Here is a 24006-nt window from a genome sequence, read left to right as displayed (position 1 = left end):
ATGTGTCTTTAAGGAATAATTCAGAACCTTACGAGCTCCTGCTGTCAGACTTGCCCTAACAGTGTATGGCTTGTTTTTCATTGCTGTTTCAAGTTCAGCAGGTGGTATGGTATATTCCAGGGCTGAGGGGCTGTTAGTCCAGTGCACTGCATTTTTTTTTTTAATCATCTTCTTTTCCTGTGCTGTTATACGCATCCTACCCTGATAACAGAATGCTCGTGCATGGTACAAAGATGTAAAGGTTTTTTGTTTGTTTCAATGTGAGTGATTTCATTTTTATGGTTGGTGTTGTATTGGAAGGAGATGATGTTGGAAAAACAGTGAAGGACACTGAGTAAATGCAGCTACTGCTGCCATTGACTGAACCCTAATGCTACTGAGCAGTGGCACTTGGAAACTCTGCTGGTTTTTGTTTTCTTATTTCTAAACATTCTCAGTCCTACTTGTTATATCCTTATCTTATTCCGCACCCTGTTTCATTCATGTTCATGTTTGGAACAGCTAAATTATGCTTAAATTCTATTTACAACTATTTTTCAGTTGTTCCTCCCATGCAGTTATTGGACAGGGAGATTGATCTGATTTCTAGACTGCAGTTTATTGGGCTACTTCTTTTGGTTTTGCAGTTAGCCAACTTTGCCTCACCCAGAAAAAGCTGTAGTTTATATCAATATTCTATAACACCTCTGGGATCTGATCTTAAGGTGGATCATGCTCCTGAGGTGGTTCATGGTGGGGAATTTGATCAAGAGGGTCATGAATTACACCAGTCTAAACTGGTATAATTTGTAGACTTCCAGAGGTAAGGATGTGTCCTGAAATGAAGTTGGATATGGCAATTCCTCCACAGTAAGATTAAGACCCTTAGTAAGATGGTGAGAGACAGAATTCCATAGCTTTGTTCTGCTGTTTAACAACCACCTCATGTCTGATGAGTTTTGAGCTTGATGTTTGTGTGAGTGTGGCTTGTGTTTTGAGCACTTCAATCGTGGTTACTGGGACTGAAGCAAGCCAACATAGGAAAGATCTCATATATTCATTAGGAATTCCCACAGGGTGTACTTGGTATTTATAAGTTTAATTTTAAGAATGCTATAATCCTGTAAAATGAGAAAATATTTTTTCCAACAAAGCTGCTTAAAATTTTGCTTGCATGAAAGAGAACCTTGTAAGATAGGTTGGGCTGTGTATATGAGACTTTTTCCATTGATTCTTTATTTTTTGCTATCTGACCACCTTGAAGAGCTAAAGAAGACATATATGCACTCCTGCTGAAAGTACCTCACCAAAACACAAGTCAGGCCATACTGAGTCATACTACAGGTCCATCTAGGCCAGTGTCCTGACCTAAGCTGGCCAGGAATAGGTATCTAGGATAGAGAATTAAAGCTGGAAAGGCATATAAAATGACTCCTCAAACTGCTCTTGCCACTTTCAGTGAACTGGTGAACATGGGGTTTTGTGCATTTCTTTTATTATAAATTCCAAGACTAAATGTATAAAGCTATAAAGTTTATATGTTTGTAAAGTTTATATAGTTGGCTGAAGGAGATAACAGCATGGAAGAGCTGATTTCACACTTCTTCATGCTGAGGTTGGCCAAGAGATGGAATTTGGTCCTACTGTTGTCACTGTTTATTTCTCAGCTCCTTTCCTTTGTGCTTTACTTGCTTCTTCTAGGAAGGCAGCTTTTACTCAATTCCCTTGCCTGGCTTCATAGGACAAGGGTACAAGAGTTTCTTGATATCCTATCCATTTCCTACAGGAAAAGACAAATTGAAAGTTCTTGTTTTCACAGTTACTGTACTTTAAATTATGTCTCTGTATTGTGGTCAATACATTTTAAAGGTAAGGAGAGTGGTGCAGTGTCTGGGTTTAAGATTGTTGGGTAACATTTAACATGCAGAAGTGATGGTCTCTGCTGTGTACTGCAGAGGAGAGGTACTGCCTTTCCACTCTTCTGCGTGACCATCTCTTGCCTCTTCTGTGCTGATTGGTTTCTGCACAAAGGTATCTACATTCCTTCTTTTGCCCTTTGTGATCCTCCTGGGTTTTTAGGTTAATGTATTATGTCTTGCTATGGGTATAGGTAATGCTTGACCCGTAGGCCTGAGAATGTTTCTGCAGTATTTGCACTACCTCAGGAATAAAGTTTGGATTTGTGTTGCTACTGTGATCTAAAACAGCTCGAAATTTGTTTCAGATTACAATTAAATTGTCATTTGCTTTGGCTGCATTATTCTGGCGATACCACAGCATATCTGTAAACTTAGTTCTGTAATTCCATATTGCCAAATGGCTGCTTTTCATGGTATTGCCCAGGAGGATTTTATTCCATTTCAAAGCCAGATTCCTTTAAATAACAGACATGACATCTTTGTGCACACATATTAAAATTTTGATAAAGGGAAGTGGAATAGTACACCAGGGAAAGCGATTACCTTGCCTGGCTTTGAGTGCTTGTGGACTCTCATGCTCAGTCTCTCCTCTAAAATTATTCCTTGGGATTACTTTCTGCCGCAGTCACCAGACTGAAATCTTACTATGCACGTGCATTGCTAAAGTGATGTGAAGAGACCTTCAACAGTAGGGAAGGGATACTTATTTCTGTGTCAGTGTTTGTAATGTTAAAAGTTTGGGGCAGTCTATAATTAACTAACTTTTCTTTAAATACTGGAAGAAAAGCCAACATTAAAGGAGATTCTTGCAGGGGTTCTCTGTTCTGTGCCTCCTGAGATGATGTGCAGGGAGGTTGTGTGCTCACTGCTCACTGGTAGTTTAGGGATGGCCAGTTCAGGTGTTCTGGTGAGCATAAAGGAACTTGGGAATGGCATTCCACTTGCTCATTAGAAGAAGCAGCACAAATGTTGTGCTCCCAAACACAGCAGGTACTTTCTCTTTCCAATTTCTTACTTCAGTACCTGATGATTGAAAGCACAGCTACCCCATAAAGATGCAGGACTCTTTCAGTGAGAATTCAGAACATTTTGCAGCACCTTTCTTCTGAATCTCTTTAATACTCAGTTTTTTCTTATTTCTCTTCTATTATTTTGATTGTCCTTTGGCAGATGTTGGATTGAACATTTTTCAGCAGCCCTCTTGCTGAGTTAGTCTGCTGCTCTTTTTTTTCATGTAGTTACCTTCTATATCTGGAATGAAATCTTCTTTTGTGAAGATTTTTATAAGATCTCTTTGAGATCTTTTGTTCATGTTTTGTTTGATCATCTTTTGTCTTGCACTTTTGACATACTTCTGTCTGCTGCTTCCTTGTGCACACTACATGCTGGCCACTTCATAGCCTTCTCTCAGTTCTTTTACAGCTAGGGAATGAGTTTTTTTCTCTACTTGAGCTTATAATTAACTGGTAACTTTTTTCCCTTTTTTTTTTGACCTGAAGAAATGTGATGGCTGAATGATCAGCTCTAGTATTTTTAAAAAATTTGGTATTTGTGTTGTTAATCTAAGTCTGGAACCAAAGTGCTACAGTAACACTCATTTTTAGAAAGGAAAATATTCATATTTTTGGGGAATGACAATAGAATTGCCAAGATCCATGCTTAGTAAAAGATCCAGCCTACTTCTAAAGCCAGTAAAATATCTGAGCAAGATCTTTTATTAGGCCTGTTTCATTCATTTTCTTCTAGGAAAGCCAAGTTAATGTGTTTCTGAAAGTAATTTTTGGAGAAGATTTATAACAAAAAACCTTTAAAATTAATATCCACATAGGCTATCTGGAGCTCCATATGAAGGCAGGAAAAAAGGTCAAGATGAACACCACAGGCACAAGTTATCGTTCTGTATTTTAATCTGATCATCTTTAGCACTGTGTGTAGGGTATGAGGAGGACTAACTTATACCTGGCTGAAACCTTTTCTAACATTCCCCATCTACTCTACTTGGCTGTTCATTACAGTGATGTGTGTGTAACCCTGGCCCTGTACAGTCCTTCTACCCTATTCAGACTTTTTAGGCTTGCTGAATGCAATACCTGGCAAACCTTTCTGATTTATGTTGGATGTCATCCAATGCAAGCCATAAAAACTGCTGAGGTAGCAGCTGCTCTGCTAAAGCAAGACTTCTTTGCCTGGTAACAGTAAGAACCCTTACAACATTTTGGTGTTGGGTTCTCATTGCTTTGTCAAGCCCAAGAGCCCTGGACTCCTGCATGGAGTAGCTGGTGATTGTCGCCCTTTAGTTTGTGCTGCTGACTTGGATAATCTGTCAGGTTATGCATGGAGTGAGCTCAGGTGTTTGCAGGGTGGGTTTGCCCTCTTTCCTAAGAAGCTGGTTATGATTTATTCATAAGCAAGACCTGTGCAAATGCAGCACATACCTACACTGCAACCTGTAATAATTTTGTCATTCATTCCCCCTGCCCCTTTTTTTTCCCCCAGATAAATGGCTCATTTAAACTGGGAGCTACTGAAATACTCTCTGGCTGGCAAATGCAGTGCCTAGCAGCAGTCATCAAGGACGAACCAAACATGAGCGGTGGAGGGGAACAGGTCGACATTCTCCCGACCAACTACGTGGTCAAAGATCGCTGGAAAGTGGTGAGTAGCAGTGGCACTAATGGCTCCTCCTCCTCCTCCTCCTGCAATACTACATCAACTTCACTACTTAATCCTGGCCTCTGGCAAGCAACAGTGGAGTGGCAGGGTTTGACATCTTAGCAAGATACTGCAGGAAGAAGAGTTTTAGAGTGGTATTTTCAGAAGGCTAAATCTGCCAAGGATTTTTAGGTAGGATTGAACTGTTGCAGCAGAGTGAGTAATTTTTTTTTAGTGGGAAACTTAGATTTCAAATTACTGTGGCAAAGAGTACTGCAGACATGACTATAAATAAATTGCATTACAATAAAATAATGTAAAACCAAATGTTTTGGATTGGAATGTCAGCTACTTCAAGAGTCAAAGTCCATGATTAACTAGCTGGTTCAACTTCTGTGTAAATTTATTGGGATACTTCTTAAAATTATATCATCATATGTTAAGCGTTTTAGTTCTTGTCTTATCCGCTGTGTAAGCTGGACAGGCTTTGCTTTTAAAATGCTGAAAAAACATTTAAATCCCATGTATACCATTGTCTCAATTTTTAAGTGGGATTACCAGCACTCTTTGAATCATTAAACTCCCAGCAGAAGCCTCACTAGTTTGAACTACAGGTGATTTGCAGTAGTAGCACTGATTTGTTCTTTATGCTGACTAGCTGTGGTTCAGTGGCCCTGTGAGTTTTGCAGTGAAGTGTGGAGAGCAGAGGACTAAAGAAGCTTGGGACTTGAATTCACTTCAGTTCCAGGCTGTGGATAGGTTATTTTTCAGAAGCCCACTTCAGGAAAAACATTATCTTTTCATTAGACCCAGCCCTGTTCTTGTTGATCCCCATTGCCTGTCTCTCTTCACTCTGTTCCAGCTTTCTCTGCAGCCTTCACTTTTCTGTAGGGCCTATTGCTGAACAGCCTATTTATATTTAAGCAATTCAAACTGTTCTTCATTCTCCTTGCTTCTTGAGAGCAGATGGAGAAGCTCAGTTTTCTCTGTGATTAGACACCAAAATGGAGACAACCCCTTTGCCCCTCCCAAAGCTTTCTGTCACGGCTGAAGGAAAGCTTTACTGTGCTCCTGCAGCTCTGGATTGGAGCACCTCTACTTGTTTTGGAGGGATGATCCATGGCCAGGTTAACTGACATATAGGACATGAAACATGCCCTGTGCTTACCAGTGTCTCAGAAAATAATGTTTGCAGCTTTTATCTGTCTCTCCCTGCAGAAATGGAAATTTCCCCAGAGCCTGAAATATGGTCAGATTGGTGCATGTTCTTTGCCAAGCTGAATTTCAGCGCTCTCCTGATGCCTTTGTTTCAGGTGCATGATTGCTAATACTAATTCCTCCTTAACATGTGGAATAACTCATTTACACTGAGGGTGGCAGAGGACTGGAACAGGCTGCCCAGGGAGGTTGTGGAGTCTCCCTCTCTGGAGACATTCCAAACCCACCAGGATGGGTTCTTGTGTCACCAGCTCTAGGTGACGCTGTTGTGGCAGAGGGGTTGGACTAGGTGATCTCTACAGGTCTCTTCCAGCCCGAACAGTTCTGAGATTGTGGGGTTCTCTGTTCTCCTTTACTTGGCTAACTTTAGCTTGTACCATTCCCTATTAGTTAATCTTGGAGTTTCTCCTTCCTAGACAGGAGTGCTAAAACTTCTGTAAATGATGGGAGTATTTTTATAACAAAGTCTAAACAAAGTAAATTTGTTCTTGGCAACAGCAGAACTCTTACAAGCACCAAAAGCTCCAAATAAAGTCTAAAATATGCTCAGTGATGCTCACAGGGAACATTTCAAACCAATTTTAAAGTTGGTAGAGGCACTAAAAGTGAGATTCAGTGCTTCATTGTTGCATGAATCTGTGGCTGGAGCCCACTAGGAGCTCTACCCACTAACTCTGACTTAGAAAAGACAGAAATGTGCAGTTGTATTGTCAACAGCAACTACCTCTAATTAGAGGAATAACCTTTTCTGTTTTATAATGTCTCACAGTAGCCTTAAATACTGCAGTGAAGTCATTGCCCCACTTGAAGGCTCTGAGAAATGACATGACTTGCTAAAGGCTGTAAATAGCAATGAGAAATACTTTTTCCCTACTCTGAGTAGAGCTGGGAATTTGACCATGTGCTAGCTGACTTGTGCATTGTGAACCTTCATTGAACAGTTACTGCCCCCACCCCAAAAAAAAAGTGTGAAGTGTAGACCCTTTCCTTTTGGACAGGCCTTCTGTGCCTTCCCCTTGCTTTGAGCTAGTGTGGGACCAGTCAGAACCACGAGCTGTGGGGAGTTTGGAATAATCTGGAAAAACTATGAAAATACTGCTGGTGGCCCAAGGAAATGGCCAGCATAGGATCAAGTGACTGAGGAAAAAGGGACTGTACCTTAAACTGAGCATACAGCTGTAATATCAGAGGTAACATTTTTTCCTTTTGTCACAAATCTCTCTGAATCTAACCCAGAATGTGCCAGCTGTATGGTCCAGCCTTTGCTGTAGGTGATGGATGCCACACACTCAAGCAGGTGTGTGGCATATTTATGTGATGCTGGGGTGCAACTGCCAGAAGGTCTTTTATGTAATTTGTCCTCCCAGTGTCTCTGACTGTCTCTGGCTGGGCATCTGCTTGAACCTTGTAGCTCTTAGTGCTGGCATACTTCCATTATTGAGCCAATTTCTAATTTTAGATTGGTGTAATGTATTCCTTGAACTCCTTTCCTCCTTTCTGCTGGCTGACAAAGCTTTGACAAATGAAGATGGTAGTTCTCTGCAGTTAGCCTGTTGGTAGTTCATTTTCCTGTCACTTGAAGTCAGGAAAGTTTGGCTGTCTGACAGGAGTAATATTTTTGTTCTTATTTATGAAAAAAAAGACATGGACAGGGTGTGCTTATGGTTTTTATCAAAACTTGTAGATTTAGAAGTATTCTTTTTAGTCATCATTCTTTACTTGCAGATATTTTTGATGCTTTGACTAGATGAAATTTAGACAGTACTGGAACCACTTGACTTTTACTGAGTCCCCAGAGGGTCTTGATCCACGTGTGCTCTGAATGCTGTGAACAGCTTTGTTCAGGGGAGGGAACAAAGTCAAGCGTAACTTGTACTTGCTTTGAACTAGGTATGGATGTTAAAGCTGAATTTTGATGTATCTCTTTATTTCACATAAATGCCTTTTACTGGGGATTCACAACTGACACTTATTAGCAAGACGGAGTTGGCAGCTCCTACACTGAGCTTTGAACTCAAGTGATGACTTGTGTACATGTGTGTGTTCTTTTGCTAGGTGCAATCTATGTTTTGCTTTCTTTCAGGTTTCTAAGCTTCTTGATCTGAAGTTCTCCTGTTTATTTTGGAAACCTTGCTGGAAGCCCCCTAAAACTTTCAGGAATTCTTTACCTTGTTTTGTTTAGAAAGGCCATTTATAATTACAAGAGGGAACGTGGGACAAGCAAGGTTCTTTGTCAGACTTTGGACCTATTTTGGTCTCACTCTGAATTGCTTTAAGTGGGCTTTGACAGGTCTTCAGATGATTTAGAATATGGCTGGCTGAGTACATTACTGGCTTCTCAGTTTATGCCTGTTTTTCATGAGTTCATTTCCCTTGAAATCAGATACAGTCCTCTTAAGCAAATGGGGTGGACTCTGGAGAGTTTGATGAACAAAGGTCAACTCTTCCTCAGCTGTTAAGTCAGTTGAGGCCCACTGACCATTTCTGGAACAAGCAGCCCATTGAGCTGGGCTGCAGGAGTTGCAGGCTTGGCTATACAAGTGCTACTAGAAGATAACCACAGTGGTTACTGTTTGACCTTGTCAATTCTTTGAAACCTGTTGGTGACAGTCTTGACCCTGGCTGAGTTCAATTAAGGTTTCTGGCTTTTTGTTTGGTCCTTTGCCCTGGATTTAAAGCGCTCATCCCTTTACATTGCCACTAATCCTGACACCAAACCATTCCTGCCTTGATCCTGAAATGTTATCCTGGGAAGGTCTATTTTTTATATAATACCCTTGGAAGGCAGACTTTGTTTAGAGCAGTTGTGTCATATATGCTTCTGTAATAAAAGATTAAATTTGTATTCAAGCCTATTTTTGGCTGGGGTTGTGTGTTGCCTTGGTTTTTTGAACCGTGTCTGAAAGTACTGATTTTTGCTTAGTGGGAAGGCTGCGTGTTGCTGTTGTTTTGGGCTTTTTTTTAGTAGGCTCTGAAAGATTGTGCTACAAGAGTCTTTTTCAGGATAAATCCAAAGTATTTCAGAATATTTAAAGCAGACTTCAAAGGGAGCCATCTGTATCCTGTGTAACTCCTGATTGTGTGTGTCCAAGTCCAAATACCTACCCGTTTGATCAGATGAACTATTCACTTGATTCCACAGCCTGGAATAGACACCTGGACACCCAGCTCACGCAGGGGCTCATGCAATTAGGTGGAATGAATCCTGCTGGTATTGGCAGCCTGTATCCCAGTCATAACAGTAAGTGGGCTGTTGAAGGTAGGAAACAGGACCAGAAGAAAATATCCCCAGAGCAGTGAGGCTTAACATGGGCTGATGACTCATGATTACTACTTAGATGATTCTAGTTAGATGTTTAATTTTCTTCCTTGACTTTGTGTTTGCAGTTGCATTACTGGTTTGGGGGTTTTTGAGTGGTATGTACCCATCTCTCCTTTGCATCCAATAGAAGGCTGTCCTGAGTTCACCTTAAACAGTGAACTCCCACGGAGCACCCAGACAATGAGGCAATGGATGTGTCACAAGCCCTTGACCTCAGCCAAGACCTTGACTTACAACAGCTTGCTCTGGAACAAAGCAAAGGAAATGGCTGCTCATAGCCTCTAGATGTTCCCGAAAAATCAAGAAGTATGGCAGTGCTAGTGGTGATGTTAAATAGATGGTACCATCTGGTGTGCTGGGAAAAATATGCCAGAGAATAATTTCCATAAGAGTGTGAGCAAGGATGCAAGGAAGCAAAGGCAGCTTTGATAGCCCTCCATTGACTGGAATGTATATGTTAAATCAGTGTTCTGATTCAGCAGAAGCTTTGATCTTGATCTCGTGTGATCTCCCATTTGTTTCTCAGTAGACCTTTATGTGTCCTCCAGTTTGGCTATTCTGCCAGGTGTGCAGTCTCAATATTGTACTTTTTTTCCTGAACCTGCTTCTCTGGAGCATACATTCCTTTGCTTTTTCTGGGGTAACAGTTCTAGCCTGTCCTTAGTTTTTCCAGACTCCTGATCATTCTTTTACTCCTAAATTGAACAACAACTAATTCAGTGAGAGCTTCTAGAGTGAGATGTTCAATATTGTGCATGATATATGGCTGGGCCTTCCTACAGATGCTATCCTAGTCATATCATTGCGTTGTTTCATTTGTATTGTAGTACCTCTGTATTTTGACAACTGTGTTGGACCATCAGAGCCGTTCCTGTTAGGGCCAATGAATGGAAAAGAATAATTATGTGTGTCTGTGCTGCCTCAGCAATATTTCTCCCCAGATCTCTTTCTTGAATTAATTTACACAGTGAGACGTTTGGGTAGCCTATATTTTTAATCATCCCAGCTATACTGTGTTGTATTTTTCACTGTTGACTTTTGATTGTTATCTTAACCATTTTCTGCCTGAGTTTTTCACTTTTCCTCGAAGTCCCTCCTGATCCCAGTTTACCTTTTTGCCTTCTGTAGCTTTTACTGTCCCTTTCTCATTAACATATCAGACAACAGAAGATCTTGTGTACTGAATCCTGAGGTATTAGCTGACATGTTGTTGCAATGCTGAATGTAGCACTGTTTTGAAAGAAAGATTTTTAATAGCCAGCTCACTTAGTGTGAATTTCCAAGCAGAAGTAGGACTGCACTGTAATAATTTATGAATAATCTGTGGTGACCTAGTTATTGGCTGTTTGCTGTGTGAGTATGCCTGTTTAGCCCCATGGAAGGTCATGAGGAAAAATGACAAGAAGTTACTCTTGACAGCAAGGGTTATTAAGTAGTAGCTTCAAAGACAAGGCTAGCTGTCAAGCTGTTAATATGGAAGGTACTTCCCTCTTCATATGGAACTGTTTTTCTTGATCTGGGAGCCAGAAAAACAAATTATTTGGTTCACTGTTGGGAGGGAAAAACCTTGCCCTTGGTAGGCAGCGTCCTTTGTTCACCAAACTGGACACATGCACAGGACAGGCCTTTGGTGGTACAGAAGACACTAAAATATCATCTAAACCTCATTAAATATTGTGTAAGACCCATGTTTAACTATCTGTCTGACCAAAACTTCTTTTCCTCTCTTAAGTGTTACCGCTACTGTTGGAAAGAAGTGGCACTCAGGACTTCCAGAGCGGTTTTTAACAGAGGGAACACAAAATGCTGAGGGGAAGGGCTGCAGCTTGGTTTGATGAACAAGTGCTAAGCAGATCAAGTGAGCCCTGATCTGTCTCTGCTGTAAACCTGAATTTCCTCCTGGGCAGCACAGAAGGCTTTAAATATATCTAAGAGAAACAAATATAAAATTATTTTCCTGGCATAGACCATGACTCTTGCAACACATGAGGAAGTCTGTATTATACATGATTATATTTAACTATATGCACATATGCTGTCAAGTCTCAGCAGAAGGAAGATCAAGGAATCACCTTCCAGGAAAGGCAGAGGATCCTGACTTGCTCTCTGAATGGGAGGCTACTCTAGAACAGGCAGACAGTTTATCTCTAGGAGGTACATATGAAATATGCTGAAACTTAGACATCTTCAGCTTTGAGATTATGTCAGCTGAAGTTGTGGATTCCTATTATGAAACAGTCTTTAATTTTGCTCAGAGATGCAAGAGGCATAATTTGGTTTGGTTTCAAATTAAAGAGAAAAAGAGACTGAGAAAGAATGGAGTTGTACTGATGGCTTGTACACAGCTGTTTTGAGGTAATGCTGTTGGCAGTTCTTTGAAATGTGACATTGAAGTAACTTCACTACCAGAGCAGGTAAAGCATCTTGTAAAAGATTCCAGTGGATGATCTGTTCTGGTTTTAAAATCCTTTGAATGAGATACAAACTTAATTTAACTTATTTCTTGAAAGATTAGTTCCAACTACCATGGTTATGTTTTACTGCCGAGATGTATTTGTTGGGGTGAGGAATGACAGTTTGAATCTACCATGGTCTGGACAGTGGTTCTGCTACCTCCTTGAAGGATCTTGAATTTTGGCAAGAACATCATGGAGGCAATAGGCATTATCATTTGCTTTTAAAAGTATCACCCGTCACTGCTTGCTGGGCTTGTTCTTTGTTGTTAGAGCAAAGAATTTATACATAGCACAGTCAAGTGGGTAGCTGGACTTTTGCCAAGCTGTGAAGGGATTCAGGCACAGCACAGATTGGGAGCTGAGCTTGTTCTCCCTACGCAGTCGAGGAGCTGGCTTCATGAGAGCCAGCTTGATGTTCCCTCTTGTGTACATTGTACCAAACCTCTGTACTTTTCCAGCTGAAGAAGATCGGTGGAGGTGGCTTTGGGGAGATCTATGAGGCAATGGATTTGCTGACTCGTGAGAACGTGGCCTTGAAGGTAGAATCAGCTCAGCAGCCCAAGCAAGTTCTCAAGATGGAAGTGGCTGTCCTGAAAAAGCTGCAAGGTAAGGCAAAAAGCCCTTTGGAAGTGCTGAAAGTCACTATGCATGTTAACTATTAGAATCCAAAGTTGCAAATGGTCTTTACTGTTTTCTCTTCAGCTTCCATCTATATGTGATGTCATGTTAAGTCATCCAGCTCAGAAAGCTGTTACATTCTGCAGCTCAAGTGAGATCTAACAGCAGGGACTATTTTGTCTGCCAGGATATGAGGACAGTGAGGAGACTTAGACTGAACTATTGGTCCACTGGTCTCTGCAATCTAGTAATGCTGATTAGAAAATAAGGAATAGAGGAAGCAGCATCTGACTAAGAAATGAAGTTTACTCCCAGATGACCTGGAGCACTGAAGCGTGACAGTCTCCAAGTAAAATGATTGACTAGTAGAGGAGTGCAAAAAATGGACAACAGGAAGTATAGGGAAACTGACTATTAGCTAATTTTTCATGTGCCTCGCTGTCCTGAAGGCAAAGCATTGAGTGATGTGCCGATTCTTAATGAGGGTGCAAGGGAGCTGTCTTGATGCATTTGTTCCTGGCTGAAGGAGAGAGGCTTCTACTAAAAAGATTGCTATGGAGGAATGTAAACAAGGAATTTCTAAATCTGCCTTTGAGGAACTTAGAAGTGCTGTTGGCTGAAGGACATTGTGCATGGATTTCCTTTTTAAGGCAAAGCCAGCTATTGTCAGGTACAGTTTATGTGTTATAGTACGATATACATTTGAAGGGATGTTCCTTTCTGCAGGATTCCCACTTGGGCTGAGGAAACACCTGCTGAAGCAGTGAGTAGGATCCTTATCATCAGGGGTCATGCTTTAGAGATAATGTTGTGGTCTTATGAGTCTATCCCTTTGCCTTTGTACAAAATCTCCAGAGAGATGACTGAATTCGCGGATGAGACTGTTGCAGGCCTTGTGAAATGAGTTACTCGATGTTTGTGACAGATCGCCTCTAGGTAAATGCCAGTGAATTATTTTTGAAGGTCAAATTGTTTTCCACATTTCAGCTCTCCCAAGAGGAGGACTGATAAGGCCTCTTTTGAATACTCAGGATTGTAATAGATGCAGCTGAGCTGTGTAAAGGAGAAATCAGCCCAGGTCATTATGAGGACTCTTGTTGATCTGTAAAAGGCCTGGATATACAAGCTCCCAGAGAGCAGCAGAGCGGGTGTCTGAGGTCTGAACACACTCCCATGAGGGCAAGCAAGGCTGTGGCTGAGATTTTATTTTATTTTTTTTTGCTTAGTTGTACACTTGAAACTGCTCTGAATTGAGTGAGGGTGTGACTGTGTAGAACAATGGATTTTAGAGTACCATGAGACAATGCTGTCATGCTGGCCAGTGCCAATAGGTGCTGCATCCAGGGCAGGGAATGCATGAAAAGCATTACCTGAAATCACTAAACCAGGACTAGCATCAGAAAATGTGTGCAAGGTGTTGACTAATACTTGTGTTTATTTCTGGAAGATTGTTGAGAATACCAAATGCTTGAGAAAACAACCACATTTGTGTACAGGATGCTTCTGGTAACTGGGGAGAGAGGGAGTGGTGGTATATGGAAGTAGGAAAAGCCCCTTGGCAAAGCAGTTAGTAAATATTCAGGGAAAGGACAGAAAAGACAGAAGAAGCAGAATTGAACGTGCATCAGCTATCCTGCACGTAAGAATGACACATTACTTCAGCCATGTTTTTACAAATCAAGCTGTTCTGTGAGGAATTTAGCTTTTTTTGGTTGAAGGTTAATCCCCAAATGCTTTACTGAAATAAATGATAAAGTTAAAATAAGAAATTGGGTTGAGAGCATGGGGAATCGCGTATTGTGTATGTTTTCACTGTGAGTGTTGCAAAGAGGTGAGAAACATTTCAGAAAAGGAGATGCTGCCTTTTTCTAGCAGTTGGTGGATGAAGTTTTTGGTATTACCATAGGTGATAGAGTCAGTCCATGCAATGCAATTTCCCAAGCAGTGGGAAATTGCTTTCTGTTTCCCAGAAGGAAAGCAAGGGAACAATGTTGTCTAAAATGCCTCTGTACTTTTCTGGTAAAATTGAAAATTGCAGTCACTCTTAAATAGTGCAGCTTTATTGTTTTCTGTTTAGGTGTCACACCAACATTAAAGTACTAACAGATGAGCTACTGCTCTTTCCAGAGCTTCAGAATCTTGAAAGTTGCTAGAGTTTGGCAGAGTTTGGGATAGAAAAGGTTGGCCATTGGCCCATACTGCAGACCTGGTTTAGGTACAGCCTGACCTTTGAATGCAGTAGCTCCTGGTTGGTGTGCACTGCAGGCTGTTGCCAACAGTTAGGCTTTCCAGGGCAGTTTGTGGAACAGCCACATAGGGAGCACACATAGGTCCCTCATAGTGTCCTTCCTGCACCAGCAATCCACACAGAACAACTGAGGAACCAATCAGGTAATGACTCTTCTAGAGAGTCTCTGTACCTTCTAATAAACACCATGTTTAATAAACAACAGTTTTCTGCTGTGAGGGTGGTCATGTGCTGGAACAGGTTACCCAGAGAGATGGTTGGCAATACTGAAGACCCAGCTGGATGTGACCATGGACAACCTGCTGTAGATGTCTCTGCTTGAACAGAGGCATGGACTGGATGATTTCAAGAGGTCCCTTCCAGCACAGATGGTTCTGAGATACTTGAGCTTGGCTGTGTGAGATCATTGCCACGTCAATATCTCTCACCTGCTCTGTAGAGTAATTTTGTTCTGTTCATACTTGATTTGAATTTTCTAGACATATAGTGGGTTCTCTGCATCTGTTTAGATATTAATATGTTTCCCAAAGGCAAAGTTCTTTATAACTCACATCATTACTTGCAGGGATCATAAATCGTCTTCTGACCAAACTTCCAAATCTGTCACTGTCTTGGGTCTGTGAAACACCAGCAATGGTGCCCTTTTATGCTTTGGGTGAAACACAACTGAGAAGTCAGCTTATGGAGTTTCTTCACACAGGTGATGTGCTGAAACTCTCAGTTGTCCTGTTGTTGCACCTTTACCCAAGAAGTTTTTAGCAACATTTGTGTCCTTTTTTTGCCTCCCGTAGACTTTACTACAAAATCAAAACCTTCTAGTCCCACAGAGTTGCTGTAGAATATTTACTTGTTCAGGCTGGACTTGCAGGGCTCAGGACATTCTGTCTGGTGCTACTCTATCTGGCCAATTGTGATTAGAGCACCACAAGATAGCTTTTTATTTTAATCCTTGTGAAGCACTGTTTGCCTTATATTGTCTTGTTGCTCCTGGAGAAGCTAGTGGAGAATTACACTACTAGGGTTGAAAATCTTACCAGTTACAAATTCAGAAACTGTTTCAGGGCTAGTTTGGGCGCATCTGCACAGTGAACTTGTGCATGAATACAGCTTCTCTGTCAGAATACTATTTTTGTGCTAAGCCCTTATTTTATTACCTTAATCACTAATGTAAAGCTATCTTTAAGTGAGGTATGTGCGTGATTGTACCATTTGCACACAATTTTAATGTATTGGGATTTTCTACTTTGCAGTCAAGTATTTTGAAACTAAGGCTAAGCTGCACTGGCAAAACACTTCCTGCAGATTGTCTCCAGCAGAGGAGGTTGCTGGTTTAGTTGCACCTGCCAGTGTTCTGCTGTGTAGACAAGCCTTTGGATCACATACATTAAAAAGGAAATGGAAATAAGATCTGTTTGGCTAAGTGAATTAGTAACTTGCATATCCAGAGAGCAAGAAAGGCTTTGGTTGGGTTTTCTGTGTTTCAGCCTCTTAAGCAATGTCTCCATTAGTGAGCAGTGCAGTACCTGCAGATCAGTGAGTGGCAGCAGTTGCTCATGCCTATATATCTCCAGCAGATATGGCTTGGGGATTTTAGACTATAAACTTCATGGATTATGGGGATTTTGCTTTGGGTTAGTTCTCTCCTGTCTGATGGTGCATTTGTTGGTTTGGACTCTCATTTAGGATTTGGGGACTACTTGGTGTGTTCCTGAAATAGAATTTCATGGTCTGTTTGCTCAGAGAAAACCTTACATGACCCAAAGCCACTCTGGGAACACTGACACGTGGTAGTTGTGATGATTTAAGGCAGTATGGAGGCTTTCTTTAAAACCTCATTTGTTTTATAAACCAGGACTCTGAGGCTCCTGTTCTTTTGAATCATGAAGAGAGAAAATGTGATGGTTCCCTATCATAGAATATATGGAAGGGAGAGTAGTGTCACAACTGTATGAGCAGATGTTTTTCCATCTCTTCAATGTTTTTCCAACCCTTTGAGGTACAAATGGACAGCAATCTCTCTGCTCTCTCTGTGATTTTTTTTCCCGGTGCTGGATTTGCTGTGGAGCAATATTCAGGAGGCAAAGGAGCATCAGTATTACCCAGACTCAGTTTCCTATCTACGAGATATTTGAGATTAATCAAAATGCCACATCTCTGTGAGAACAGCTCTGGAATAGCTTTTCAGGTGCTTGGCTTGCTCTGTCCCTATCAGTCTGCCTTTCTATCAGCAACATTAATTGCAGAAATTGTAAACCAGTATCCCTGATTAAATCCAGTGGGCTGCTGCAGAGAGAGGTGTGGAAGGTATCATAGGTGCCAAACCAGGAGTTGTGTTCTCTCTAGATGCTCAGCTGGGCCTTTGTGAGGCTCAGAAGCAGATGCTTTGAATTCAAAAGCATTCTCCCTATCCTTACGCACTTCTTGATAGAGAGCTTCTTCTGGAGGCACCCTGTGTGACCAGAGCACTGTGCAAGGATCTCTCACAAGGAGTGCACTTAATTTTCCTTCTGGTCCATAGGCTCTCTAAATATGGACGTGGCCACAACATTCAGTCACCTATGCTGGGATTCTTTTTGGAGCAGCCTAGAAGATTGTAATTTAAAATGGCCAGATTATTCTTGTGCTGAGCACTGTTTTCTATTCATCTGCAGTGGCAATGTTGCCCTGGTGTGAGGCTACAAGGCCCTAAATACTTGCTTTTGATCTCACTCGTCTGCCAGATATTGCTAAGCTCCCTTCAGTGTGTTGGGTTTTTTTTGTAAATGCCTTCTTTTCAGAGTAACCAGTTTCATTGTGTAGGACTCTGATTAATATTATTCTGCAGTGCAGAGATCTTCTGCATATTGAGTAGTTGTGCAAAATGCAGCCTGGTCACAGGCAGTGTAGTTTTTGGGTACCTGGTTTTGTTATAGCAGATAGTAAAGCAAGTCTGTACTGCTTGTTCCCTCTTTATTGCCAGGGGTTGGACAGATAAGAGTTTCCTAGCAAAATAATGGAAGAAAAGGACCCTTGCTTTTCATCCTTGCCAGTCCTAGGGGGTTTTGCTCTTACTACCCCTGTGAGTTTTTTGTATTAAAGTGGTGCCTTAACTCTCTGTGGTTCAGTAAACATCAGTTTAGATGTTTCTACAATATTTTGCTAGGTGGATGTAAGCAAGCTGTCTGCAGAGACTAGAAAGCAGAGTAAATTGCCCTTGTCAGGGTTTTAGGCCATCATAGAGTGGCAGATTCACAGACATGCTGTAACTTGAGCCTCTCTACCCAGCACTGCATTTTTCCATGTGGAAGTGTTTGAATGAACTGGCATTTGGTACACATTTCTGTGCTAAGTAGGATGCCATTGGGTGAGGGAAGATCATGGCATGGCTGAAAAAGGGTTTAAACCACACTTTTCTGAGACTGTGTTGAATTTTTGCTCTAGCAGTATTGTGCCTTGACCTGTGTAGGATCTGTTATCAGTTACTCCTCTTGAAGTTGTTAGTTTTGGGAAACAACTAGAAGAAATTATTCTATGCAAGATCAAGCAGTTTTACCTTTATCTGTTTGATTAAGGGACAGTGACCAGCCTTTTGGGTTTTGTGTTCATTAGTTCATTGATTTATTACAGGAGCACTAGGGAGCTTAACACAGTTGGTTAAATCCTAGATGATTACTGTTGAGTAATGTATTTATTTAAGCCTTACTTCCAGCACAGAATTTGTCATCTTTCATGTTCAAAACTCCTTTGTCCAGTTGAGTTGATAAGTCCCTGGAGTCAGATGGCATGTCTGGCCAGAGATGACACTTGGTAACTGCAGAGGAAAGAAGTCTATGTGAGCCAGCTCTGCCAAGCAAAAGGCAGCATTTCCAAGTAAAGTTAGATTATGAAAATAACTCTCATTTCAGTTTCTAGTCCTGATGAATCCTCCATTTCTTTACAATGTTTGTACAGAAGTGAATTCAATATCCCCACAATACAAAACCTGTGATAAGCTGATAAACCTGACACTGACAGGCAAATAAAGAGGATAGCTGTAAAATGTACACTATAGAGCACTGAGAAACAACTGCAGCTTTCCAAATACCAGTGAGAGCAATTGTACAGCTACATGTTCACAGCTGAGCATATCATAGAGACCCCAGCAGTGCTGAGTGCTTGAACAAGTTATGTTATGCTTAGTGACCTAAGAACTGGGCTTTTCCCAGTGTGTAACACAGGTCCAGAAGAAAATTCAGGCTTTCAGGAAGGACCTCTGGAGGTCTGTAGTACAACCTTATGCTCCAAGTAGAAAAGAAATAGTTCTGATTGCTCTGGGCTTTCATCAGTGAAGTTTTGAATAACCTCCAGAGATGGAGAATCCCACAGCCTCTCTGGACCCCTGTTCCAGGGTTTCACTATCCTCAAGGAGGAATAAAGAAATCACACCTAATAGGAACTTCCCATGTTGCAGCTCATGCCCAGTGCCTCTCTGTGCGCCTCTCTCATGGGTTAACCCTGGCTGGCACTAAGTGTCACACAGCTGCTCACTCAGCACCCCTGCCCCCATGGGATGGGGAGCAGTGGAAGAATATAAAATGCGTGGGCTGAGATGAGAACAGTTTATTAATTGAAATAAGAACAACAGTAGTAATGAAAGGGGAGATGAGAAAATGAAAGGGGGGAATAAAACCCAAGAAGTACAAATGATGCAGCACCCTCTGAGCGATGCCCAGCACATTCCCAAGCAGTGTCTGTGGCTCCTGATGAATTGGCCCCAGTTTTTTATTGGGCATGACATCCCGTGGTAAGCAGTATCTCTTTGGCCCATTCAGGTCAGCTGTTCCAGCTGTGCTCCTGCAAGGCCCCAAAAAACTCTCTCAATGAAGAGAGGGCTTTAAAGATGCTTTTAAGAGAGGAATTTTAAGAGGACTTATGGTTGTTCATGCACTCTTGAGTTAGACACACAGGAGAAACACTGACAAGATCTTCTCAAGAGGTCAAAACAACAAAATAGACTTTGCTGTCAGCTTTAGGAAATCAGAGAACTTTACAAAAGGTTAGGAGCAGCATTCAGTCAGCACAAAACACCTCTCAAAACATTGACTTAGCCCACTCAACTTCGCAAGCTCCAAGCCTGTTAAATTTTAAGTTACTCAAAAAGAGGGAATTAGAAGAAGGACAGAAATGATACAGAAAAGGACACATACAGCTACCAACTCCTGGGTTCCAACAATGTTTAGTTGATAGAAACTCCAAGAGGAGGTAGGGTCAAGACATGTGCTCACCATGTGTTTGGCCTTAAATACCCCTTGGCCTTCCTGAGCACTTCCCCTGGGTGGCACTTCTGGTCATTTGGCTACTCAGGAGCTGGTTAGGGGCTCCAGGGATGAGGTGTGGGGCATTTCCTCCAGTGTGACAATTGGCAGCTCTGCCAGGCTGGGATACTAGCTCTAGGGGTGCACTGCCAGGGCAAGGCCCAACTTGCTCTTTCCCCTAACACATATACCCCAAAATGTCTTGAGGCATCCACCTTTCTAGTTACTCACAATTCCCTCCTGGCTTCTTGTGCAGCTCCTCACTGGCAGAGCAGGGGAACACTGAAAAGTCCTTAACTTAGAGTTGGGACTACTAAAGCAACAGCCTAAACATTCATGTGTTATCGATGTTGTTCTCATCCTAAATACAGCACACAGCACTGTAACAGCTACTAGGAGTAAAATGAACTCCAGCCCAGCTGAAACCAGGACAAGTTCTGAGAAAGGTCAGCCTCCATTTCTTTGGCACTCTTACATTAGATGGCTCGGACCAGCAGATAGTTTGCCTTCTATTGCCTTCCTAAAAACTGAACAAACCCAGTTCTCTGGCGCTTTTTGTTAATGTTACATTTTCCTTTCCTTGCCAACATCCTTGTGGGCACTGCTGAATTTGTGATATTGTATCAGTGTTGGTCTTGTGGAGGAGAAAATGCAAGCATTGGTAAGGTAACAGTAATAAGAGTAACAATTGCTATGAGATTTATGATAATTCATGCAGCAGAAGTTACTTCAGTGTTTTGGGTGAACTAATAGGAATGAGACAGCTACTCTATGGAGATGAATCACAGGATTTTAGCATAAAATTAAAAGTTTACATCTTTTTACTTCTTTATGGAGAAGAGTGGTTACTGGTTTTCTGGAGAAAACATGGGTGAAAACACAGGAAATATGGAGTCTGTTACAGAAAAAACAACTTCAAGTTGCAACAAAAATGTTACATATTTCCTTCTTAGTATTTATTTGATTCGTTTCATTGCTGCATTGAAAATATATTAGGTATATTTAAGAACTTAAATCAGTAGAAGATTGGAATGAATATTGGTGTCCACCAATTAGAAATTGATCCATGTGAAAAAATAGACTCAAAAAAGGATCATAATTTAGGTTCTTTTAGGGGCTGTGTAATGAAAGCTTTTCATGTAATGAAAGTTCTAAAGTATTCAAATAGGGACTTTAATCATATCTCTACAAGGTGATGAATATCTCTCCAAGGGTTGAAGGGGCTCTTATACATGAGAACATAATTATTGACTGTAATTTTTAAGTTTCTTCAGAACAAGGATGGTGAAGACCATTTCAGTGACTGAAATATTTCTTACCCAGTATTATATGAGACATTATTATATTCATTGTAGTTAAAAAACTGCAGTAGAAAGAATATTTTTCTGTGGCTGAACATTAAAATTTTGCCTTAACTAAATGCCTGTGAACAAAATAAAACACTCTGAAACTTTTCTCAAGTCAGTACTTACGAACATCAGGCTGATGTATTCATCTGATGTTAGTTAATTAACTGGCCAAAACTCTTTGCAATCTATTTGCCTGTTCTTTGCTTTGTTTTAGTAACAGACAAATGCAGATACAGAGCATATTTTCTATGGTATACCATGTGACCCTCTGGAATATCTGGGCGACTGTTGAGCAGAGCAGTCTAGCAAAGGAGCAAGTGCCATCTGGCAGTTAGTGCAGTAAAATGGTTGTGAGGCTTCCCATACCAAATATACCTTGGGAAAAATAAAAAGCATTTCCCCCCCCCCAATTCTTTCTTTCTGAGTTAAAATATACTTTGCTGCTCTCTGCTGTGATCTCCATGCTTGAGGAAGACAGGTAAGAGAGGGCTATTTCCTGCTGCCTTAAAGGGAAGTTCATGGATGGAATGACAGTTCCATCATCCTGTCTGCACAGGAGGTTATTAACATGATTGTTCTTCTGTGCTTTATAATTCTGATAAGCCTCAGGACTGAGCTGAAGGAATCCCAAAGTCACACCTGAGTGTCAGCCTCCATCTGCTACTTCAGCATGTCATGAACTGTTCCAAGAGAGCAAACAGTTGTAATCTGGTGCCTCCTTTAGATGACAAATGAATGAAAGCCTCTGGGACCCAGAGTATTTGATGCTGCAGCATTTATCCCACCTGTAGGACTGTCTGGCTGTACATCCACCACTTGTAAATGTGGCCTGCCTTTTCTACACCATTATATTATTTTTGTTTCATGCAGAAATGGGCACAGATTTCCCTCACCTCCTTTCTTCTATTTTCCTGGTGTTGCTTGTGTTGCAAAACAGTGCATGGTTGGGCTGTTCCAGGGAGAGCCTAAATTCCCAAGACCTACAGGTCAGGTTCAAGCCTGTTTTAGTCTGGAAAGGAGGATTCAGTATAAAATCAAGTCAGTTTGGGGATGCAGGTCATCAAGAACTGTCAGTCTGTTCATCATTTTCAAAAATTATAGTAAGCAGAAACACATTGTCATCCTAAACAAGCAAACAATTCTCAAAAAATTATAAAAACTAAAATGTTTTTTCTGTAAAATTTAGTGATCCAGAAAACAATAATGTTGCAGAGGAAACTTATTTTTTTAAAAAAAAAAAGTTTGAAATACAATCAAAATCAGAAGAGTCAGTAAGAAATTAGCAAGGATGTGTGTTAAGTCATGATTGGACACTACCCCACCCGTTCCACTGAAATTAGTGATTTAGGTGGGCAGGTTCTCCTTGTCAGAGGGTTGGTTTTTAATGCTCTTGTCTGTAGTTGTGCAGCAACAAAAAGCACATGGTGTCTGTGCTTTGCAATTATTTAAAACAATAAAATCAAGTAAAAAAATTGAGTAATTTACCCTTTTTACCACACAATAGCTCGCATTGTCACTAGAAACAGTCACTGTGTTTTGGCTTTTGCCTCAATATCCATCCTCAGGCGCTCTGAAAGGCGAACAAAGCAAAGTGGCACTCGAAGTGTGTCTGTGCAAATCTGTGAATCATGGCTGGGATTAGTGTGGGCTTGCTCCTGTCCATCCTCTCTGCGACCTCTGTGCGTGGCCAGTTTGCTGAAGCATAGGAGTGTCATGAGATCCTAAAGAAACAGAGCCGATTCTTCCCAAGGTTATCCAGATGTGTTGACTTTGTAGCCATAACTCTGGCTCTGAGGGTCCCTTGGCACTGGCAGGCAGCACTGCCATCTGTACTGGGACACGTGGCAGGAGGGTGGGTGGAACAGCTGAGGCTTCCTGGCCGTTCTTTCTTGGTAATACCCACACCAGGACGTGTTCCATATCCACACAGTATCTCAAGGGGTTTCCTCAGAAAACCAAAACCCTGCCTGTCAAAATCAACACTGAATTCGCAATGAGCCTGTCAACAGCAGAAAACCAGTGGCACCCAGTATCCGTAGGCACATGCAGGCCAGGGACCAGGTATGTGAGAAACAGGATCAAGGAAGAATGTGTGCCCAGTGGGAGCAATTTCAGGTGACATGGGAAAAATACAGAGATGCTGCTTGCCACTGAAGGGAGAAAATTCATGCAGCCAAAGCTCTGCTGGAGCTGAAGCTGGCCAGAGTTGCAGGGGACAATAAAAAGAGTTTTTTCAAGTGTCTTAATGGCAATAGGCAGTGTGAAAATAGCATCAGCCAATAACAGGATGGGGATGGTCACCTCACAAACAAAGATGGAGACAAGGCAGAGCTGTTTAATGAATTCTTTGTCTTCAACATGGCTGATGGGCCAAGGGGGTTTCATTGCCCTGAGTTTGGAAGACCTTGACTGTGAAAATGATCAATTCTCAGTTGACCCTGAATTCAGTTGACCCTCAGTTGAAATTGTGCAGTCTGCTGCTCCAGCTGGATCCCTACAAATCTGTGGGGCCAAATGGGATTGATCCAAGAATCCTCAATGAGCTGGCTGATGTCATTGTAAAACCTCTCTCAATAATTTTTGAGTGGTCTTGGGAATCCAGAGAGGTCCCAGCTGACTGGAAGGTGGTGAATGTTTTCCTGATTTTCAAAAGGACAAAGAAGGAGTATCCCAGAAGCTACAGGCATGTCAGTCTCACTTCAATGCCTGGTGAAGTTATGGAGAAGGTGATTCTGGGAGGTATTGAAAAACACCTGAAAGACAGTTCAATCATTGGTCACAGCCAGCACGGCTTCATGCGAAGCAAGTCTTGGTTATCAAAGCTGATTTCCTTTATGGCAGGGTAACCCACCCAGTTGATCAAGGGAAGATAGTTGATATCGTATTTTTGGATTTCAGTAAAGCTTTTGATACTGTCTTTCATAGTATCCTCTGGACAAAATGTGCATTCCCCCAGAGGGATAAACACATCA

At 41.5% G+C, this 24006-nt stretch overlaps 1 protein-coding gene across 2 annotated transcripts in view; it reads left to right on the top strand.

Moving 5' to 3' along the window:
- TTBK1 (tau tubulin kinase 1) overlaps positions 1–24006 on the top strand; it is a 107852-nt gene that overhangs the window by 11810 nt on the left and 72036 nt on the right. For both annotated transcript variants that reach the window (XM_014261536.2, XM_088052387.1), the window contains 2 exons: positions 4395–4553; positions 12005–12152. In XM_014261536.2, the coding sequence (XP_014117011.2) occupies positions 4446–4553; positions 12005–12152 (256 nt within the window). In that variant the 5' untranslated portion in view covers positions 4395–4445. The remainder of the gene's footprint in view (positions 1–4394; positions 4554–12004; positions 12153–24006) is intronic.

This window comes from Pseudopodoces humilis, chromosome 3, assembly GCF_049639895.1.
Source record: "Pseudopodoces humilis isolate 2021_Gansu_Grassland_sample_001 chromosome 3, ASM4963989v1, whole genome shotgun sequence".
Classification (NCBI taxonomy): Eukaryota; Metazoa; Chordata; class Aves; order Passeriformes; family Paridae; genus Pseudopodoces; species Pseudopodoces humilis.
Note: the sequence above shows the minus strand (reverse complement) of the source record. Positions and strands in the feature narration are given on the sequence as shown.